This window comes from Carcharodon carcharias, chromosome 2 (assembly GCF_017639515.1).
Source record: "Carcharodon carcharias isolate sCarCar2 chromosome 2, sCarCar2.pri, whole genome shotgun sequence".
Taxonomy (NCBI): Eukaryota; Metazoa; Chordata; class Chondrichthyes; order Lamniformes; family Lamnidae; genus Carcharodon; species Carcharodon carcharias.
Window position 1 is genome coordinate 210,442,794 of NC_054468.1, and position 20,018 is coordinate 210,462,811.

Sequence of the window (20,018 nt, forward strand, 5' to 3'; positions counted from 1 at the left end):
GTCAGCTCTGGTTGGTTGAGGCATTGTGAAGGAGAATGCATCAGGGAGCTATTGTCCCCCATGCTTTTGTTTAATTTTTTAAAAAAGCACTATGTCTGGACATGCACTTCCTGTTTGCAGAACACAGGGCCCTGTGTATGAATTTATGTAGCTTCTAGCAAGCATAAGTGAGCTACATTGTGAGTCCGACTGATAATCTAAAATTCGTTGTCAGTGCAATTCTTATCATACTCAGGGTTGTTCAGCAAGTGCTGCCCAATCACTGAACCATATCTGATGTTAGACATTAGGTCCTGAGTTTTGCATAAACAGGCTGCTTGAGAGCAGTCAGTACCCTACCTATTGCTAACAGCCAAAGGGGTATGCTGTTTTATATAATCTGTGAGTCATATGGTCTATATACCTGGCATCTCACCAGCACTAAAATTCATATACCACATTATTCATTTGCGTGGTAAGCAGAATGTCTTTTTGGCTTGATGGCACCATCCTATTAGTGGAATATACCACTCCTGTTAGTACTGCATAGTAACAGCATGAAATGGCTTGCTTCACATTTTGCTTAAATTTTTGAGATACTTTACCCTTCTAGAGTAATTTGAGGTAGACTGGGCACTTTTCAGGTCCAAAATTGGCAGCATTAGGCCCATTCTGAGTATGTGTGAAACACAGCGAGCAATGACCTTATTAGGGTAACCATTACCCTGCAGGATGGCTTTGATGCGCCCTTTTTCAGCATCAAGCTTGCAAGCTGAGCAAATGACTCGGGCCCTATTTACGAGATTGCTGATAAGGCCAATCTTATGGCGCATGGAGCTATAGGAATTCCAAGGTGACCAGTGAAGGCAAGCTTGTGGTAGACAGTAGTAGAGAACCCATTAGCAACAATCACATCAAGGAAAGAGCTCATTAGGCTGCTTCATTTCAAGGGTGAATTTGAGCATGCGATGGAGAGCATTAATATGTGTAAGGCAATTCTTATTAATTATTAGTAAAGAAAGCTGGGTCAGCATTTCCTGTGACTCTGCTAAGGCACATGAATGCCGGACTAACCTGATTATTTCATACTTCTTCAGAAACACTTCAATCCACTTAACGTAAAAGCAAAATACTGAGGATGCTGGAGATCTGAAATAAAAACAAGTGCTGGAAAAACTCATTAGGTCTGGTAGCATTTGTGGAGAGACAAACGGTTAACATTTCGAGTCCAATATGACTCTTCTTCGGTACTGAAACAGAGTTAACATAGACATGTGGATTAGTAACGTTAACTCAGTTTCTCTCTCCATAGATGCTGCCAGATCTGTTGAGTTTTTCCAGCCCTTTCTGTTTTTAACTCACTTAAATGTTTTTGCTTTCAGGCCACAGTGAGTCTTTAACAGCAGGCAACACCAAAAGATGGTCTGCTAATTCTGAGGTCCTCTGAGAAGGCCACTGTGGATATAAAGTGCCATAAGCACATGGAGAATGTGGGTTAAGTTAAAAACGTGGGCTTCCCACAAGCTAAGAGCTAAAATCAGTCCAACAGTCTTGCAAATAGATACTTACTGGTATCACTTAGTCACAAGAACTATTGATGATTTGAAGAAGCCATAACAGAGGAGTTGTACCTGAAATATAAGCCAATTAACATATTTAAGAGTAGCACAAGGTAACTTTTTCTTAACCAACCAGCAAATGCACATGATCATCAGTTTCAATCTTGAATTAAAATGGCAGAGTTTCAGGATCTTAACAGTTCTCAGTAACAAACATCACTAGGCTCCCCGAATTCCTTAGTTGGTAAATGCACTGCTAAACTATAATGACCATCAAGAACAACAATAACTTTTATATTTATGTGTATAGGGCCTTTAATGTAGTAAAATAGGCCAAGGTGCTTTGCAGGAGAGCTATCAAACAAAATTAACACTAAGCCAGTATAGGAGATATTATACGGCCATTTACAGGGGTCCAGCACCTTTAATCAAATAAAATTCCATGACTTCTCCATGAACAAATTAAAATATTTCATGACCATTTGCTTCTTTCAAATACATCACAAGCTATAGAATTTGTAGTTTTACATAAGCATTGGAAGTTGTATTGTGTGTCATTGTGTACCTAATAACCTCAATTTCTCATAAGACTTTTTAGTTTTATCGAATTTGTGTTCCATGCTAAGTGCGCATGGGGTCACTAGTCTATTTACTTGTTAAAAGAAGAAAAAAACAAAAGTAAGCAAACAACCTGAGAACATATCTAAAATTCAGTCCAGATTTATTTCTATGAACAGATGAGCAATCTGCTTTTCAATAGCTGCAAAGCTTTTATGTGCATTTTGCATGCTCAGTGCTGCTTAAGTTATTCCACATTCTGCACAACCTCAATGTTCTGCAAAATTTCACTTTTTTATTTCAACTCATGGCACACTGCTTGCAAATGCAATGCAGAGTTAAGACACTGGTGTGTTCCATAACTTCTGCTTTTTCAACTGCATCATGCTGTTGTAATTTGACATCAGTCTCAGTTCGATTTGATTTCCTTTTATTTTCAAATTTGCACTTCCCTCTCTAACTTGCTTTTTTCTCCTCTGGGTTTCTTATTTCTTGGCCACTTCTTCTTCCAGGTAGGTTCCATAGCGCTGTCTGGCACTATCAGTTGATGCTAAAGAGTCTTTAATGACTACTACTTTGCAGACACTTCCCACATCTCTAATATGGTTTTTAAAAGTCTCCTTGAAACAAGCAATCTCTCCTTTTGGTTTTCTATGACCAACTCTTTGTGCTCTGAGAATTCTTGTTCCACTGATGCCTGGCCATGTGGCATAAATGCTTGTATTTGTCTCTCCTTCCAATGCAAAGTCGAAGGTATTGCTGAAAAAGTCATGAAGTTGAAGCTTTTCATCTTGCACTCATCAGAACAAATTCACAAGAATACTAAATCTAAAGGGAACAATGATTTATACTGCATGAGAAGAAGGTGCCGATTGGTTGGCAAAAGGATTCTGACTGAGAGAGGCATTGCCATAGAGAATGCACCACTGGACAGTTAACTGCCAAACTTTTGTTTAAATTCAAACCAGATAGGCTGACTCTGGTCAAGACATCGCCACTGCAAATGAACCAGGAAATGTATATCCCCCAAGCTTTTGTTTAGTTGAAAAAGGTGCAATACACGGCTATGTTCTTTCTGTTGTGGAAGAGAGGGCCCTGTGTGTGAATATATATAGCTTCTAGCATATGTAAGTGAGCCACACTGTGAGCCCGACTGATAATCTTAAATTGATTGTCAGTGTAATTTCGAGCGCAATCAGGATTGTTTAGCGAGTGCTGTCCAATCGCGGAATCATCTTTGCGAAGACCAGAGAGGACATATATATTGATAGCAATGAAGTGTTAATGTGGTCATTCGATATTGCTAGCTCATTCACTAATGTAACACTCACGAAAACCACAGGCATTTGCACCACTTCATTATATCATGGCAATCCAGGCGCACTGTCAATGTCTGAATCTGTATTCATCAAACTTAAGAACTCAGCAACTCGTGCCATTAAGTTCAGTTTGAACAACACCATGGGCAGAATTTTTCCATCGGCGAGCTGGGGGCGGGGCCTGCTTGCGACGCGGGCTGACATTGGGGGGAAGCCCCGACATCATCCCGCCCCATTTAAATATTCAGAAAGATGGGCAGACAGCGCAATCAGCTGTCCGCCCACCGACCTGTCAATGGCCAATTGAGGCCATTGACAGGATAATTAAGCCAATTAAAGGCCCTGCCCGTCCAACCTTAAGGCTGGCGGGCAGGCCAGGAGCCCCAGCGGGCTTCTGAAAAAACATGAAACCTCATCCACCGGTGGGATGAGGTTTCATGTCAGCTTTAAAAAAACTTTAATAAAGTTTATGTGATATTTATTAACATCTCCCATCTCGTGTGACATTGTCACATGAGGGGGACGTTAATAATTTTTGTATTTTTCTATTTTTGTAGTTTATAAAACTTTCAGCGCTCTCCCTGAGACAGCACTTGGTCTCAGGGAGATGTGCGCATGCGCGAAAGAGCGCACTCTGACAGTTGGGGAATCCCTCCACCCCCCCAGCACAGGAAGCACATAGCGCTTCCCATTGGACAGCCTGCTGGGCAGGCCTTAATTGGTCCGCCCACTCAAAATGGCAGCGGGGCCCGTTTCGGCGACGGCATTCGGCTGCCCACCCGCCGCCGAGCCGGTGGGGCCCGCCCACCCATCAAGGGCAAAAGTCTGCCCCATGTATCGCTAACTTGATGGTGATGCCATGGGATCCCCTCTAGGCTCAGCTTTCCCTAAGATATTTGTTGGTTTCAATAAGAAACGCGTCTATGATGGAATGACACCTAACTTCTCCTTGCATATTTCCAATATGTAGATGATATGTTTGCTATATTTGAATCTGCAGCTGCATGTAAGAATTTCCTTACGCACCTTAATGGGCTCTATCCTGCGCTCAAATTCACCTTTGAAATTGAGCAGTCAAATGAAGTCCCTTTCCTTGACGTACTAGTTGAAAAGTCTGCTAATGAGTTCTCTACTACCATCTACTGCAAGCCTACCGTCACTGATCAATATGCGCACTGGGATTCCTATTACTCCATGTGTTATAAGATTGGCCTTATAGGCAACCTCATAAATAAGGCCCAAGCCATTTGTTCACAGAACTAGCTTGATGCTGAAATAGGGCACATCAAAGCTATCCTACGGGATAATGGCTACCCTGATTAGATCATTGCTAGTTGTATATCATGCAAGCTCACGAAAGGGCCTAATGCCACCACTTTCGGTCTTGAAAAGTGCCCAGTCTACCTCAAATAGCCCTGAAAGGGAAGGGTGTGTCAAAAATTTGAGCAACAGGTGAAGCTGTCTGTTTCACATTGCTGCAATGCGGTAGCAACATGAGTGGCATTCGCCACTAACTGCTGGCGTCAAGCAAAAAATGTGTTCTGCCTATTGCATAAGTTAGTAATCTGGTATCCGATTTTCAGTGCTGGTGTGATGTCAGGTATGTAGGACCTATGTCCCAATAACTTGCAGATCGTATCAAGCAACAAGTCCTTTGGGCTGCTTGCAATAGGCAAAGTACTGACCGTACTGAACCAGCCTGTGCTTGCAAAATTCAAAACATAGTGTCCAACATTAGATGTGATTTTGTGATTGGACAGCAATTACTAAGTAATCCTGATTGTCAGTGTAATTCTGAGCACAATAAATTTAAGATCATCAGTTGGGCTCACAGTATAGCTCACTAACGTGTGCTAGAAGCTACATATATTTACACACAGGGCCCTGTCCTTTGCAAACAGAATAAGCCTGTCCTTTTTCAACTAAATAAAAACTTGGGAGGTAACCATTCCCTGGTTCATTCCCCATGCAATGCCTTGACCAATCAGTTGATCTGCCTGGTTTGAATTTAAACAAAAGTTTGGCAGTTAACTGTTCCTTGGTGCATCCTCCATGGCAATGCCTCTACCAATCAGAGTCCTTTCACCAACCAATCAGCATCCTCTTCACATGCAGTATAAATTGTTGTTCCCTTTAGATTTGGTATTCTTGTGAATCTGTCCTAATGAGTGCAAGACAAAAAGCTTCAACAGCATATCTCTTATTTCAGCAATACTCAGATTCTGTACTGCTAAGCGACTAATTGTAGAAGATGTCCAATCTGGTGTGTGGACCAACCTGTCTGTGTCCTTGCTGAAAGACGTAAACTGAACTTCTGCAGCTGTCAACTAGCTGCTGGAATTCCTTCAGGATCATGTCATAATAATGAATATCAACATGACCTGCATTAACAAGCAACTGCCAACATGTTGATAGTGTGGCCTTGCAATTCACTGGTTGAGATACAATGGCCGATATTTAATGGAGGTGAAGGGGGTCTCATCTGCCAGCTAGCGAGGCAGTAAGAGCCTTGGGTTGTCTCTTTTAGGGAAGGCCTGTTGAGCTAACTGCCACTCAGGCACTTAACTGGATAGTGGCAGGCCTTCCCAGTATAATGGACCTAGGTTCTTGTCCTGCTCCACTTTACCATGTTCAACATGCTCCTGCTCTCAAAGAAAACACCCACCAAGTCCTCTGCCTCTACAACAGAAATCTGCAGCTGACACTAACAAACACACCTTTCCTTACACAAGGCAAGCAAGAAAGGAGGGACTGGGGAATCTGACACGTACCACTCGATCAATTACTGCTGTTGATCTGGCAATATCCAAAGCAGCCAATCGGGTGTGTGGACCATCCCTGATTGACAGACTACTCAGCCAATGATTACTATTTTTTCTTCTGGCAGCCAATCAGTAGGGGTAATGGGCAGGATCAGGCAGGAAAACAAAACCTATACTGGATTCTGGACATGCAAAGCAAACAATTACAGAGAAAGGGAAGTGGACGTTGGAAAAACAGTGGAAAAGGTTTGAATTCTGTCCAAAGCGAGAAAAGTCTCATCCCTGTCTTTATAAAATTCCATGGATTTTCAACAACTTTGGGCTTTTTTTTGGAAATTACCTGGACCCTTCCAGGCCTGGAAAGTCATTTAACAAACTCCATGACTTTTCTCGGATTTCTACAACCTGCTGATACCCTGCATATAGTCTAGCAAGATAGTCTATTAAGCCTCCATATTTAATTCTTGGTCTCTGTTCAGTTAGCTGATTCCAATCAATGTGGCAACAGGGTACTACAATCAGGAAGTGGTGACTAGAGTAACATATTGGAGGAAAAGGGCAGAGGTGCGTTTGATGTACACAATCCAGGTTAAGCAAGATATTCAAAATAAATACACCATTAAATACAAGAGTTAGGCTTACTGTAGCTATCTCTAGTATTGTGCTTTGGAAAGTGCATAAGGGGTCATCATCAACTCCTGCAGCGGGTATACTTGGTGCCTAACAGCCAGTCAGATGTAAAGAAAGGATCCTGTAATTATGGTTAAGAACATAGATGCAGGAGTGGGTCACTCAGACCCTCGAGGCGGTTCTGCCATTTAATTAGAAGAGGGATGATCTGTATCTTAACTCCTTCTGTCTGTCCTTCATTCCTTTAATACCCTTGCCTAACAAAAATCTATCAATCCCAGTTCTGAAATTTACCTAGCCTCAATTTTTTTGTGGTGGGGGAAGGAGTTCCAGATTTTCATTACCCTTTAGATGATGAAATGCTTTCTGACATCACCCTTCAATTGCCAAGGTCAAATTTTAAGGTTATGTTGTCCTAGTTCTGGACTCTGCCATCACAGGAAATAGTTTCTCTCCATCTCCCATTTCAAATCCTTTAATCAGCTTAAAGCCTCAATTGGATCACTTAATCTTCTTTACTCAAGGGAATGAAAGTTTATGTAATCTGTCCACATAATTTATCCCCTTTAGCCCACTAGACTGTTTTAGAGTGAAAGCTTTCCAGGAGCTGGAACGGAAATGGTTATAAGGACACATGGTGCAGCACTGACAATCACTGACAAGTTGAACACTGATTTCATTGAGCTCCTTTCCACTAATATATGGTGCTGCATAAATTAAAGGGCCCTTACAGCAGTGTGGGCTCCATCAGTGATACCATGGGGAAGTCAGCCAACCAGTAAAAAGCCAACAGTTGTCTCACATTGTGAATTCAAGTCCATGCATGTTAATGCACTTTTGAATAATATAATTTCCATTCACATTGTGCAGCAGATTTGGATACATTGTTGGTAACTAGACCGATGGTCTCTTATTCAACATCCCACCCTCCATATTCTGTAATCATCAGCTCATCCAAAATCTGCTGCCCATACCATATCTCTCATCAGGTTCTGCTCATTACTCACTCACCTACAGTGACCCCCAATGCCTCTAATTTAAAATTCTTATCCTTATCTTTAAATTCTTTCATTCCTTGTGCCTGCCTGTCTTTGTAAACTCATGCAGCCCTCCTGGGGTAGCATTTCCTGGATTGGCAGAATTGGCATTTTACAACAATAAAAAGTTTTCTTGTTGATATCGCTGACAGCAATTTATGTTGGATTTGGTGACGACCAAACCATGGAGAATGAAGTCACCAAGGCAGCTTGCCAGGTGATCAACATTAATATGGAGGCATTGCGAAGAGTGGAAGAATACATAAGTGATTAAAGGTGGCAGGACAGATAGAGAGGTTTGTTTCTGAAGCATACAGTATTCTAGGTTTCATTAATAGGGGCATAGAGTACAAGAGCAGGGAGGTTATGATGAACTTATATAAGACACTGGTTAGACCTCAGCTGGAGCAGTGTGTACAGTTCTAGGCGCCAAACTATAGGAAGGATGTGAACACATTGGAGAGAGTGCAGAAGAGGTTACAAGAATGGTTCCAAGGATGAGACACTTCAGTTATGAGGAAAGACTGGAGAAGTTTGGGACTGTTTCCCTTGGAGAGGAGAAGGCTAAGAGGAGACTTGATAGAAGTTTTCAGAATTATGATAGGTCTGGACAGAGTAGATAGGGAGAAGCTGTTCCCATTCGTAAATGGATTGAGGACCAGAGGGCACAGTTTTAAAGTGTTTTGCAAAAGAATCAAATGCAAGGTGAGAAAAAACTTTTTCACACAGTGAGTAGTTAGGAATGCACTGCCTGGAAGTGTGGTGGAGGCAGGTTCAATTGAGACATTCAAGAGGGCATTGGATGATTGTTTCTATGTAAATAATGTGCAGGGTTATGGGGAAAAGGCAGGAGATTGGCGTTAAGTTAAAATGCTCAGCGAGCCGGTGCAGACACAATGAGCTGGATGGCCTCCTTCTACACCATAACAATTCTGTGAATTTGCTGTTTAATAAAGAGAGAGTACCTTAGGGGCCTTGAGTACCACATGCATGATGTCAATAGCCCTCTGCACTGGAGGGGACTGATACACTTTAATGGCCTTGTCTCTTTGCTCAGGTGACCATATTGAACATGAAGTCAGAAGCCTTTTGGTACTGAGCATCTGTGACCTGTCAAACACAGGACCTGACACCTCCCTGGATCACACAGCAGAAACTGCTGGGCTGATGTTGGAAAGGTCCCCATCCACAGAAATTTAGGGCCATAGAATGTTTATCCATGTGAGATGGACTACAGCTTCAAGGGTGCCCAATTGATTCCTTCATGAAAAACAGTCTGCACACAAACTGCTCCCCAGAGAGGTCCTTGTATAACCTTCACCACCCTCTCCCCCTACAGTCTCTAGCCTCTCTTTCTCCATTATGGTGAACAACGGGGTGTGCTAGCGGTGGGGGTGGGAGTGGTTGCAGGCAAGGCACGGAAGGTAACCATTTTTAAATTTTCCTTCCCTTCCGTAGATGTTGATCCAAAAATTTGGACTCCAATGTGGAACACTGGAGATCCTGGAAGGGGCAAATGCCACCCACCGCCCCGCTGGAAAGAGACCCGAAAAGTGGCCAAGTAATTCCCCGCATTCAGCTGCAAAAGTCTGAACATCTCCTCAACACCTAGAATGATGATTTACCTTATCAGCTGACTTCAGGATCTGCTTTGCCTGGATTTCTCCGCATAACTGTACAGTTGCTGGGAAACAAGAACAACAACAACAACTTGGCATTTATATTGCACCTTTGACATAGTAAAATGTCTCAGAAGTGCTATCAAACAAAATTTGACACCAAACCATATAAGGGGATGTACAAGCAGACAACGCAAAGCTTGGTCAAAGATGTATGTATCTTAAAGGAGGAAAGGAGGGTAGAGAGCTGGAGAAGTTTAGGGAGAAAAATCCAGAGTTTAGGGCCCTGACAAATGAAGCCACAGCTACCCATGGTGGAGGGATTAAAATTGGTGATGTGCAGGAGGCCGGGATTAGAGGAGCACAGTTATTTTACATGGGTGTAGTGCTAAAGGTTACAGAGATAGAGAGGCTGGAAGCCTTGGGGTGGATTTGAAACCAAGGATGAGAATTTTCAAATCAAAATGATTCTTAGCCAAGTGCCAATGTAGGTTACCCAGCAATAAATTCAGGAAATTTGGACTAACGTCTTTACAATGAGAGCTGGAACTATGTTACGAAAGGTAGTAGGTGCCAGTGAAGGATTCCTGGACGTAAAGGGAAATATCTAGGCAATGGTAGCACTTTGTTCACAGAATTCACATGGAATTTTATTTCCTCTTCCATGTTCAAAATCACCATTATGCCTTTATTATGTCACAATTTGAATGTTACTTTCCACACTAATTGTTTAATTAACACCCAAAACAGCGGTGGGGGTGGGGGGGGAGCAGAGGTGAGGGTGAAAGTCTCCCTGAATTTTGTTGCAAGGACCGCAGCGACCTCCATTATATGGGAGACAGGAAAACCTTAGTAGCATATTCTGGAACACCGATTTGGCCTGATTTAATATCATAAGAACCAGGAGCAGGAGTCGGCCATTTGTTCCCTGGCCCTGCTGCACCATCCAATAAGATCATGGCTGAAATTCTGAATCAACTTCACTTTCTCACTTTATTCCTATATCCCTTGATTTTTTTTAGACTCTAAAAATCTATCAGCCTCAGCCTTGTATATACTCATTAACTGAGGATCCACAGCCCTCTAGGGTAGAGAATTCCAAAGATTCACAGCCCTGAGTGAAGAATTTTCTCCTCACTTGTCCTAAATAGTCAACCCCTTATCTTTGGACTATAACCCCTAGTTCTAGATTCTCAAGCCAGGTGAACTAGCCTCCCAGCATCTACCCTGTCAAGTCTTCTAAGAATGTTATATGTTTCAAGGAGATCACCTCTCATTTTCTATGGACAGAATTTTGCCCTTGGCAGAGGCGCCCGTTTGGGGCAGATGGGGGTGGTCGGGAAGGCAGTTAAGGCCTGCCCAGCATGGAATGCAAACGGCACCGCTGCCTGTGCGAGCAGGGGGAGGAGGTTGAGCGGGACTACCGCGAGCTTCGCTCATACATATGAATGAGTGCTTCAATCTCCCTGAGGCAGCTGCCAGTGACAGTAACAGATGTGACTTTGTTACATGAGCAGGGACATGTTTTTAATTGACAGAATCACATTACAGAAGAGGCCCTTCGGCTCATCAAGTCTGCACCGACACCTGAGAAACACCTGACCTACCTACCTAATCCCATTTACCAGCACTTGGCCCGTAGCCTTGAATGTTATGAAATGTCAAGTGCTCATCCAGGTACTTTTTAAAGGATGTGAGGCAACCCGCCTCCACCACCCTGCCAGGCAGCGCATTCCAGACTGTCACCACCCTCTGGGTAAAAAAGTTTTTCCTCACATCCCCCCTAAACCTCTTGCCCCTCACCTTGAACTTATGCCCCTTGTGACTGACCCTTCAACTAAGGGGAACAGTGTAAAATTTTTATTTTATTTTTATTTGCTTTAGGAAACCTCATCCCAACTGTGGGTGAGGTTTCCTAAAAAAATGCCAGGGCCGCTTGCCTTTTCAGCTACCCGTCAACCATTAGGTTGAATGGGCAGTGAAAAATTCAACACAATCGTTAACTTAATAGCCTTAATAGGCTTTTTAATTGTCGGCGGGAGTGCTGCCGGCTCCGACGCGCGCCTGCCAACCTAACGATCGCGAGAGTGCAGCACACTTGGCCGACGTAACCGTGCTTTATTTCACGATCAGGCGTGTTGGGCATGCACCCGCACACCGAGCAAAAGATTCTGCCCTATGTGTTCATTCTACACAATCTCTCCCCATAGGACAGCCCTTTCATCCCATGAGTCAAAGTAATGAACCTTTCAGGCAAAAATATCCTTCCCTAGGTAAGAAGGCCAACACTATACTCTGTGCTCCAGGCATGCTTTTATCAAAGTTCTCTGTAATTGCAGGAAGAATTCCTTACACACTGAGCGGTTGGGCACGCACCTGGCCCGTTCAAATGTAAAATGACGTGCAATGATGTTGGCCGAGCTTCCCGGCATCATTGCACACTTGCGTGATTTTTGGCTGGAGGGCGTGTGCCGGAGTCAAAAGCGCACGGGTATCGGTAGCGCGCCCACTGACAATTAACAGGCCTATTAAGGCCATTAAAGTAACAACTGAATGGAATTTTTCGCTGCCCGTCCAACCTTACGGTTGGCAGGCAGGCAAAAAGGCCAAGCGGCTTTTGGATTTTTTAGGAAACCTGTTTCCAACAATTAAAAATTAGATAAAAATTGCAAAATTTCATTCACAACATGTCCCAGCTCAAGCGACAGAGTCACATGAGTGGACGTGTTTTTAACAGTGGTAACTTTTTTATTTTTGAGTTTTAAAATCTTCAGCTCCCTGAGGCAGCTCTGTGCGTCAGGGAGCTTTCATGGCGCGCACGTGCATGCATGCATGCGCTGACTTGCGCACTCGCCCTCCTCCCGCCACCACCGCAGCAGCGCTGAGTGCCGCAGTGCACGTTTCATGCCGGCTGGCTATTAATTGGGGTCTGATCGTGGGTGGCGGTCAGCTTCGTGAGGGTTCCTGGGCCCGCCCACCTGACAAGTTAAAAATCCTGCCCTTAGACTTCAAACCCTTGCAATAAAGGGTAAAATTGTTTGCTGTGCCTGCTTGCTAACCGTCGCTGATTTGTGTACAAGTACACCCAAATCCCTATGAATAACAACATTTACTGAAGCTCCCTTTCTATAAAATATCCTGTGTTTCCATTCTTCCTATCAAGGTGGATAATTTCACACATTGCCAAATTATATTCCATCATGTCCTTGCCCTGTCCATATCCCTTGGCAACTGCTTCCCATCCTCCTCACAGTTTCCATCCAGGGTGGACAGGCAAGGGCGGAGGGGAAACATGGGGGGTGGGGGCATGAGTAAGACCTGGGGAGGCCGCCAATAGGCCTGGGGGGGGGCCATACGGGAACTACCTTCCCTCCCAACTTTTGCCCACAACCAGTCCAATCAGTGAAGATGCCAGGCTTCACACTTGGTATTGGCCTCCACCTACTGCGGGAAAAATTGCGGCAGGGGCCTGAAAAATGCCCTTAAGTTGGCATCAATTGGTCCCCTAAAGGCTTCAATTATTGGCCCACAGGTGGGCCACCAGACGCCTTCCCTGCCGTGTGCAAAATTGCGGCAGGGCAACTAGGGGCAGGTGAGTTGACGCTGGGAATCGCCCCCACGGCACTGTGCCCAATTTTATGCCCCCACTTGCCAACCTGCTCTGTGGGGGTGTAAGATTCAGCCCAAAGGGTGGGTGACTGGAAATCTCTGCTGACAAGCCTCCTGGGCAACTGTAAGTGAGATGAATGCTGAAAACCATTGCTTTCCTACTCACAGGAAAATCTATTCACCTGATTATCCAATGACGCTGTTACCATGTCCTTAATAATAGATTCTAGTATTTTCTCGACTGCTAATGTCTAGAAGCTGCTGTTTACTCTCTCCCTCCTTTCTTGAACCGTGGGGCTACCTTTGCGACCTTCCAATCACATTCTGGAACACAGGTTCTTTTCACCCCTTCTCCAGTTGAATAAAATCCGAACACTCAGCCCCAGTAGAGGAAAGCTGGATAAAAGCAAAATACTGTGGATGTTGGAAATCTGAAACAAAAACAGAAAATGCTGGAAAAGCTCAGCAGTTCTGACAGCACCTGTGGCAAGAAAGACAGAGTTAACGTTTCGAGTCCATATGACTCTTCTTCAGAGATAAAGAGAAGAAAAATGTGATGAGATTTACACTGTTTAAGGGGTGGGTGTTGAAGCAAGTGAAGCTTAGGTCAGCAATAGGTGGAGGCAAAGGAGAGATGTCATGAACAAAGGGACAAAGGGGTGTTAATGGTAAAAGAGGTGTTGATGGTGGCATTAAGGTAAGAAAGCAGGATGTGATAATAGCAGGACAAGGAAAAAGTGGAAATGTTTTCAAAACTCCCCAGTCACCACGTGGGGTGCGTGAACAGCAAGAGAACTGAAGGAATGCACTCTGTGTGCATCACTGGCCAGCATTTATTGCCCATTCTTGCCCTTGGTAGGGGCAGTTTAGAGACAACCACATTGCTGTGGGTCTGGAGTCACATGTAGGCCAGACCCAGTAAGGACGATTTTCTTCCCTAAATGACACTAGTGAACCAGATGGGTTTCATCATTAGACTTTTATTTTCAGATTATTCCACCATCTGCCGAGTCTCTGGATTATTAGGCTAGCGACAATAGCACTATGCCATCGCCTCCCCTTCCAGTACCACATTTATTCAGGGGAATTTAAGGCACGCCCGGGTACTCACTCCTGGCAGTAAACAGTGGGGCTCAAAGGCGAAACATCAGAACATAAGAACTAGGAGCAGGAGTGGGCAATTCAGCCCCTCGAGCCTGCTCTGCCATTCATTATGATCATGACTGATCTCATTTTGGCCTCAACTCCAATTTCCCGCCCTCTCCCCTTAACCTTTCAACCCATTACTAATTAAAAATCTATCTCCTCCTTAAATTTATTCAGCGTCCTGGCATCCACTGCACTGAGGTAGTGAATTCCACAAATTCACGACCCTTTAAGAAAAGTAATTCCTCCTCATCTCTGATTTAAATCTACCACCCCTTAGCCTAAAACTATGGCCTCTTGTTCTAGAATACCCCACAAGGGGAAACATCCACTCCACGTCTACTTTGTCTATCCCCTTTAGCATCTTATATACCTCAATTAGATCTCCTCTCATCCTTCTAAACTCTAGCAAGAATAGGCCTAAACTGCTCAATCTCTCCTCATAAGTCAAGCCCCACATCTCTGGAACCTAGTGAACCTCCTCTGAACCGCCTCCAGTGCAACTACATCCTTCCTCAAGTAAGTTCCTCAAAACTGTGCACAGTACACCAAGTGCAGTCTCACCAATGCTTTGTACAGTTGCAACAACACTTCCCTATTTTTATACTCTATTCCTTTAGCAATAAATACCAAAATTCCATTTGCCTTCCTTATTACCTGCTGTACCTGCATACTAGCTTTCAGTGATTCATGCATGAGGACACCCAGATTCCTCTGCACTGAAGTATTCTGAAATTTCTCTCTATTTAAATAATAAGTTGCCTTTTTATTCTTCCGATCAAAATGGATTATCTCACACTTATCCACGTTAAACTCCATCTGCCAAATTTTGGCCCATATCCATTTGTAAATTTCTTATTTCTTCATTGCAACTTACTTTCCCACCTATTTTGGGGTCATCGGCAAACTTAGCTAGAGTACCTTCTATCCCTGAATCCAAGTCATTAATATAGATTGTAAATAGTTGGGGCCCAAGGACCAAATCCTGTGGCACCTCACTAGTTACAGCTTACCATCCAGAAAAAGACCCATTTATCCCAACTCTCTGCTTTCTGTTGGTTAGCCAATCCTCTATGCAAGCTAATATATTACCCCTAACTCTGTGTGATCTTACCTTGTGTATTAACCTTCTGTGTGGCACCTTATCAAAGGCCTTCTGGAAGTCCAGATATACTACATCTACAGGATCCCCATTGTCCACTTTGCTTGTCACATCTTCGAAGAACTCTAGCAAATTAGTCAAACACAATTTACTCTTCATAAAACAATACTCACTCTGATGGGTTGCATTTTGACTTTCCAAATGCCCCATTACAACTACCTTAATAATGCATTCCAACAATTTCCCAATGACAGACGTTAAACTAACTGGTCTATAGTTTCCTACTTTCTGTCTCCACCCCGCCAACCCGCCACCTTTTTGAATAAGAGTATTATATTAGCATTTTTCCAATCCACTGGATCCATTCCAGAATCCAGGGAATTTTGGAATATTATAGCCAAGCATCGCCACTCTCCACTGCCACTTCCTTTAAGAGGAATACAACCAAACTGATACAACCCAAAACAAATATAAAAATACCTGGAAAAACTCAGCAGATCTGACAGCATCTGCTGAGAGGAACACAGTTAACGTTTCGAGTCTGTGTGACTCTTCAACGGAACTAAGTAAAAATAGATACAACTCAATGTTGGTCCTGGGTGGCTGGTCAGACAGCTCCAGATAACAGCACATGCGGAATGTGATCGAAGAAGCTGCTGGATAGAATGGGGACAGGGAGCAGGAAGGAGGAACCAGGAAGTGACTGAAAGAGACTTAAGACACTGAAGGGGTGAATCAATCCACTGCTGCCCTCACCTGTTGCGCTGCTCGCGGCTTTTCCCGTTCGGTGGTGGGGGTGGGGAGGGGTCCTGTCAAGGTGCAGCCAGCGCTTTACCCGACACCAGACTTGTTCTCCCTTTCCCCGCCTCTCCCTCTTCTCCGCGACTGGCAATCTGATCCGAAAACTGGAAGAAACTTTCTCGCCTGGATGCACGTGACCAGAAATAGTTTTGAGGCGACCGGAGTTAGCGTCACACTAGGAAGGTCCAACTTCCATCTTGCGGAGGGCCCCTCATCCTCCTTAGATCCATGGTCAGGATCAGGGGGTTGGATTGAATTCGGATTGGGAGCAGTGTTGGGTTTTTATCGGGATCCGCAACTGGACGATATCATTGTACGGGAACCAGTATTGGATTAGAGCAGGGTCAACATTGGGTTAGAGCAGGGTCAACATTGGGTTAGAGCAGGGTCAACATTGGATTAGAGCAGGGTCAACATTGGGTTAGAGCAGGGTCAACATTGGGTTAGAGCAGGGTCAACATTGGATTAGAGCAGGGTCAACATTGGGTTAGAGCAGGGTCAACATTGGATTAAAGCAGGATCAACATTGGGTTAGAGCAGGGTCAACATTGCGTTGTGTCAGTTTGGTTGCATCAGGGCCCGCACTGGATTATATCGGGGCCGAAACGGGATTATATCAGAGTCAGGGGTTGAGTTGCACAAGAATCAGTTTTGGGTGGTGTCGCAGAATCGGATGTATCGTTGGATTGTATCAGGATCAGTATTGGATAATATCAGAACAAAAACAGAATTACCTGGAAAAACTCAGCAGGTCTGGCAGCATCGGCGGAGAAGAAAAGGGTTGACGTTTCGAGTCCTCATGACCCTTCCACAGAACTGAGCGAATATAAGGAGAGGGGTGAAATATAAGCTGGTTTAAGGGTGGGGAGGGAGGTGGGAGAAGTTTGGGGGGGCGGTGGTGGTGTGGTTGTAGGGACAAGCAAGCAGTGATAGGAGCAGATAATCAAAAGATGTCACAAACAAAAGAACACAGAGGCGTTGAAGGTAGTGATATTATCTAAATGTATGTGCTAATTAAGAATGGTGGTAGGGCACTCAAGGTACAGCTCTAGTGGGGGTGGGGTGGAAACACTAGCAGGGCATAAAAGATTTAAAAATAATGGAAATAGGTGGGAAAAGAGAAATCTATATAAATTATTGGAAAAAACAAAAGGAAGGGGGAAGAAACAGAAAGGGGGTGGGGATGGAGGAGGGAGTTCAAGATCTAAAGTTGTTGAATTCAGTATTCAGCCCGGAAGGCTGTAAAGTGCCTAGTCGGAAGATGAGGTGTTGTTCCTCCAGTTTGCGTTGGGCTTCACTGGAACAATGCAGCAAGCCAAGGGCAGACGTGGGCAAGAGAGCAGGGTGGAGTGTTAAAATGGCAAGCGACAGGGAGGTTTGGGTCATTCTTGCGGACAGACCGCAAGTGTTCTGCAAAGCGGTCGCCCAGTTTACATTTGGTCTCTCCAATGTAGAGACCGCATTGGGAGCAACGAATGCAGTAGATTAAGTTGGGGGAAATGCAAGTGAAATGCTGCTTCACTTGAAAGGAGTGTTTGGGCCGTTGGACAGTGAGGACAGAGGAAGTGAAGGGGCGGGTGTTGCATCTTTTGCGTGGGCATGGGGAGGTGCCATAGGTGGGAGTTGAGGAGTAGTGGGTGATGAAGGAGTGGACCAGGGTGTCCCGGAGGGAACGATCCCTATGGAATGCCGCCAGCGGGGGGGGGGTGAAGGGAAGATGTGTTTGGTGGTGGCATCATGCTGGAGTTGGCGGAAATGGCGGAGGATGATCCTTTGAATGCGGAGGCTGGTGGGATGATAAGTGAGGACAAGGGGGACCCTATCATGTTTCTGGGAGGGAGGAGAAGGCGTGAGGGCGGATGCACGGGAGATGGGCCGGACACGGTTGAGGGCCCTGTCAACCACTGTGGGTGGAAAACCCCAGTTAAGGAAGAAGGAGGACATGTCAGAGAAACTGTTTTTGAAGGTAGCATCATCAGAACAGATGTGAAAGAGGCGAAGGAACTGAGAGAATGGGATGGAGTCCTTACAGGAAGCGGGGTGTGAGGAGCTGTAGTTGAGGTAGCTGTGGGAGTCAGTAGGTTTATAATAGATATTGGTGGACAGTCTATCACCAGAGATTGAGACAGAGAGGTCGAGGAAGGGAAGGGAAGTGTCAGAGATGGACCATGTGAAAATGATGGAGGGGTGGAAATTGGAAGCAAAATTAATAAATTTTTCCAAGTCCCGACAAGAGCATGAAGCAGCACCGAAGTAATCATCGATGTACTGGAGAAAGAGTTGTGGAAGGGGGCCGGAGTAGGCCTGGAACAAGGAATGTTCCACATACCCCGTAAAGAGACAGGTATAGCTGGGGCCCATGCGGGTACCCATAGCCACACCTTTTATTTGGAGGAAGTGAGAGGAGTTGAAGGAGAAATTGTTCAGTGTGAGAACAAGTTCAGCCAGACGGAGGAGAGTAGTGGTGGATGGGGATTGTTCAGGCCTCTGTTCGAGGAAGAAGCTAAGGGCCCTCAGACCATCCTGGTGGGGGATGGAGGTGTAGAGGGATTGGACGTCCGTGGTGAAGAGGAAGCGGTTGGGGCCAGGGAACTGGAAATTGTTGATGTGATGTAAGGTGTCAGAGGAATCACAGATGTAGGTGGGAAGAGACTGGACAAGGGGAGAGAGAAGGGAGTCAAGATAACGAGAAATGAGTTCCGTGGGGCAGGAGCAGACTGACACGATCGGTCTACCGGGACAGTTCTGTTTGTGGATTTTGGGTAGGAGGTAGAAGTGGGCCGTCCGAGGTTGGGTGACTATCAGGTTGGAAGCTGTGGGAGGAAGATCTCCAGAGGAGATGAGGTCAGTGACAGTCCTGGAAACAATGGCTTGATGTTTAGTGGTGGGGTCATGGTCCAGGGAGAAGTAGGAGCAAGTGTCTCTGAGTTGACGCTCAGCCTCCGCGAGGTAGAGGTCAGTGCGCCAGACAACAACAGCACCACCCTTGTCAGCGGGTTTGATGGCAATGTTGGGGTTGGACCTGAGAGAACGGAGTGCAGTAAGTTCAGAGAGAGACAGATTAGAATGGGTGAGAGGAGCAGAGAAATTGAGATGACTATATATCAGGTTTGGTGTTTGATTGTATCGGGATCAGGTTTGGCTTGTATTAGAATCAGTGTTTCATTATATCAAGATTAATGTTGGATTGCACCAGGATCAGAGCTGCATTGTATCAGGGTTGGATTATATCAGGATCGAGGTTGGACTATATCAGGATTTGTGTTTGATTAAATCAAGATTAGTGTTGGATTTTATCAGGATTTGTGCTGGATTATATGAGGATCAGGGTTGGATTATATCAGGATCTATGCTGGATTATATCAGGATCAGGGTTGGATTATATCAGGATTGGATTGTGTTAGGATCTGTGCTGGATTATATCAGGATCAGTGCTGGAATCATTGATCAGGATCTCCAGTAATTGAATATTGTCCTTTTCCAGACATGTAAAACAATACTTGAAATATTTGCCAACCTGTAATCAACTACACTATGATTGACCAGCACAGGATATTGGGTGCAGTTTTCCTTAACCCCAGCTATCATTTGATACCAGTAGTGTTTTTATAACCCATTTACTTAACATATTGGCAAGTTGCTTCCACAGTGTGTAAAAGACTTTGATGCTCTGAGTTCATCCAGAGTGCCAACTCCTCAAGAATTTCTTGGAATTTTCAGGAATTAAAGTTTAATTTTGTGGACAATGCTGCAAATGACCGAGGAGAACAACCGAAAGAAACGATCATCTTTGTCTTTGCAACCACATTAATTCCCTTGCATGCCAAAGTGAAATCAGTGCCCTCAGTTGTTTTTCATACCCCACTTGGTGCTGCAATTTTACTCTCTGTGCTGCAT

The 20,018-nt window shown here is 44.6% G+C and overlaps 1 protein-coding gene across 14 annotated transcripts in view; it reads right to left on the reverse strand.

Annotated features, from left to right (window-relative positions):
* Positions 1 to 16,264, reverse strand: part of LOC121275255 (NLR family CARD domain-containing protein 4-like) — a 36,195-nt gene extending 19,931 nt beyond the window's left edge. Inside the window, exons 1-5 of one of the 14 annotated variants that reach the window (XM_041182687.1) lie at positions 16,077 to 16,264; positions 13,255 to 13,468; positions 9,470 to 9,528; positions 1,549 to 1,610; positions 1,054 to 1,128 (exon numbers count right to left, since the gene is read on the reverse strand). Coding sequence is in view for 7 of the 14 variants with exons in the window: in XM_041182683.1 (XP_041038617.1) it covers position 1,342 (1 nt within the window). In the remaining 7 variants the exon portion in view is untranslated. Of the gene's footprint in view, positions 1 to 1,053; positions 1,129 to 1,341; positions 1,435 to 1,548; positions 1,611 to 9,469; positions 9,529 to 13,254; positions 13,504 to 15,332; positions 15,389 to 16,076 lie in introns of those variants that run through there. The other 13 variants (XM_041182683.1, XM_041182688.1, XM_041182677.1 and 10 more) reach the window with 13 other exon arrangements.
* Positions 16,265 to 20,018: the final 3,754 nt, after the last annotated feature.